The sequence below is a fragment of the Opisthorchis viverrini genome, assembly GCF_000715545.1.
Source record: "Opisthorchis viverrini unplaced genomic scaffold opera_v5_150, whole genome shotgun sequence".
Lineage (NCBI taxonomy): Eukaryota > Metazoa > Platyhelminthes > Trematoda > Opisthorchiida > Opisthorchiidae > Opisthorchis > Opisthorchis viverrini.
The window spans coordinates 478,780-481,343 of record NW_008751806.1 but is presented as its reverse complement, the minus strand read 5'-3'; the positions used below and the strand labels follow the sequence as shown (position 1 = coordinate 481,343).

Genomic DNA, 2,564 nt, shown 5'->3' with positions numbered 1-2,564 from the left:
CTGAACACTTCCAGAATATCACGTGCTTCTGCCTAGCAAAGCAGAAATGACGTTTTTTCCCATAGAGGTAATCAGATCTGCACTCACGTAGGGAACCTAATTACTCAGAGATCAATCAACTATACTGACTTCTTCATATGAATACACCTCGTGTCGAGTGATACACCCAGTGCGAGGGTTTTACCACTAGATGTCTATCCATATCGACGCATGTTCGAACATTCTGCAGAAAACAAAGAACCCAGAGGGAATATGTTCCTCACTTTTAGGGCTTTTTAGCCATTCTTTTGATTATCTGAAGGAACATCTCGGCCGGAAGACGCGACTTAATCTACCTTACCCTCTGATCTCCTCAGTAGTCTTGTCCTTAGTTAGTTCTACATTAATAGCTGATCCCTCTCTAGGTCAGACAGCGCTGATACATGCATCGATCTGTGCCAACCAGTGGTCGATAATCATGTACCGCTCGCAAGGCCCGAATGATTATCGCTCAAGTTGCATCTAACCGTAAAGCGGATTGCCGACCCGAAAGTGAACACAACTCAAGGCACAGGCGTACTCAACTCATCAAAAATCTACTCCTGTGTTGGCTCTTTTCTTCGGAAGTTATGCCCTAAAACCACTGCACAACGGCACACGCACCCGTCTTCTGTCACCAAGTCTAAACAGTTAGGAGTATAGCTCATTTCCATCTTCGACATAAACTGTCCCATCGCAAATCATCAGCATTTTCGACCCATCTACCCACTTAGTTTTGAAGAAAACATCGAAATCAGTCAATTATACAATACATATTTATTAAATGAACAAACATTTCTCAGGTAAAATAAGGCAACGCGTTGCTCATACAATTCGTGAATAGTGCTACTCACAGCTTAGACAAGCGACTAATTCATCCAAGTCCAATTTGCCATCTTTGTCTGCATCGTGGGTTTTGATGAAGGCCTCAACATCTTCCCGTTTCAGAATGCAGTTAGCACTGTCCAGGAATGTTTTGAGTTCTTCCACGCTTATTTTGCCGTCTTTGTTCGAGTCCAAACATTCAAGGACTGCTTTGACTTCGCTCTTGCTGTTTAATAGAATAATGAAACATGAAACAAACAAACAAACAATGAAACAAAGTGGAAGTATACAACTTAACGACCTGAAAATATCGGCCTACTCATCTACATCACTCAGAGAGCGCAAACTGTACTTCTCCAACCCTCATCAGGGCACAAAACTTGCCTATACTCAATTTGACGACAAATTCAGTGTTTTTTTTGTCCCACCCTAGTCCCATGCTACTCTGTTTGATGGTAACCTGAGTGACCGGGCCTCTCTGGTCACTTACTATCCTAAAAACACCGGCAGTCGAACAATGGACAAGACCACGTCAAGTGAACACCTCCGATGAGATACTGCATGAAAAATCAAAAAAATGGCGACACTTACGTGGGCATGATGCACGTCTGGCCGCGTGGACGAGATCCAAGTGGGAATCGGAAGTCACAAAAACCGAAACAGCACTCAGGACCGTTCAGTCTCCAATTTATATTGTTTGGACTTGCAACAAACAGCCTATCCGATCCGCATGTCAAGGTAACAGGGGCTCTCGTTCTCTATGGTGCGTCCCCCTGTCCTGTACACGACCATTTCGAAAGGCGTAGGCCTACGACTTCTTGATAGGGTGTTCAACGCAAGAAACTCTGTTGGCTGTCCATACGAGCCGATAAGCGCAAGTATTTGCGTAGGATGGTATTAAAAGGCTGTGTGCCATCATCCATTAGGCCATTGGTCAAGTGGATGTGTCCGCGTGGGTGGATAATGCAGCTTTGGGCAAATGCTACGTTCTCATTTGCTCTAGGCACAATATGCCTGAGGTTTAGGGGTGTTCAGTCGCTTAGTGTGGACCGATCTGCTTGCCAGAACCACAAAAAAATGGATGGCACAGATGAATCAACGAACGCAACTTCCCTATCAAAAGTTGGTGTTTTCATTTTGATGAGAGCTTGTTGAATCAGAAACGAACCAGTAAGTGTGTCTGTCAAGACGTAGCTTCGCTGCAACAGGCACCGAGTACCTGGTAGTTAATGTGCTTGAATCGCTAACTGCTGATTGGACCAGGAGTCACGTGATCGTGAGTTTCAACCTCGGTACGAACGGCCTATCAACGCCACTTGTGAAATGTGTGGCTGCAAAGAGATTGGGATCAGTGAAATTTACGCCATATTGCTGTGCTATATAGTATACTACTAAGACGACTTCACTCGAGCTGCATTCGGAGAAAGGAGCATTGAAGCCAATCCAAATGCCTACCTATAAAATCACCCGCATCAACAGGATTTCATCCCCGTTTTTTCCACTGCACGACTCTCGCTCGTTTTCCTATCCGAATTAATTGAGACAGTATAAACATATCTACTACGGAACACTTGGTTGCACTTAGTTCACACAACCTTTAGGACGGAATCCAAGACCGTAATTTTTTCTCACAGATAAACTGACCTTCACGGGTACGAATCGGTATGTGGAATCAATGCATACAACAGCCTGCGATTCAGAGGGTCATTTCACTGAAATTA

The 2,564-nt window shown here is 44.4% G+C and overlaps 1 protein-coding gene across 1 annotated transcript; it reads right to left on the bottom strand.

The window, feature by feature from the left end:
* Positions 1-770: 770 nt before the first annotated feature.
* Positions 771-1,616, bottom strand: T265_06881 (hypothetical protein; the record flags this gene model as incomplete). Its single annotated transcript, XM_009172269.1, has 2 exons — positions 771-1,069; positions 1,435-1,616. The coding sequence occupies 2 exons, from the start codon at positions 1,440-1,442 to the stop codon at positions 865-867; spliced, it is 213 nt and encodes a 70-aa protein (XP_009170533.1).
* Positions 1,617-2,564: the final 948 nt, after the last annotated feature.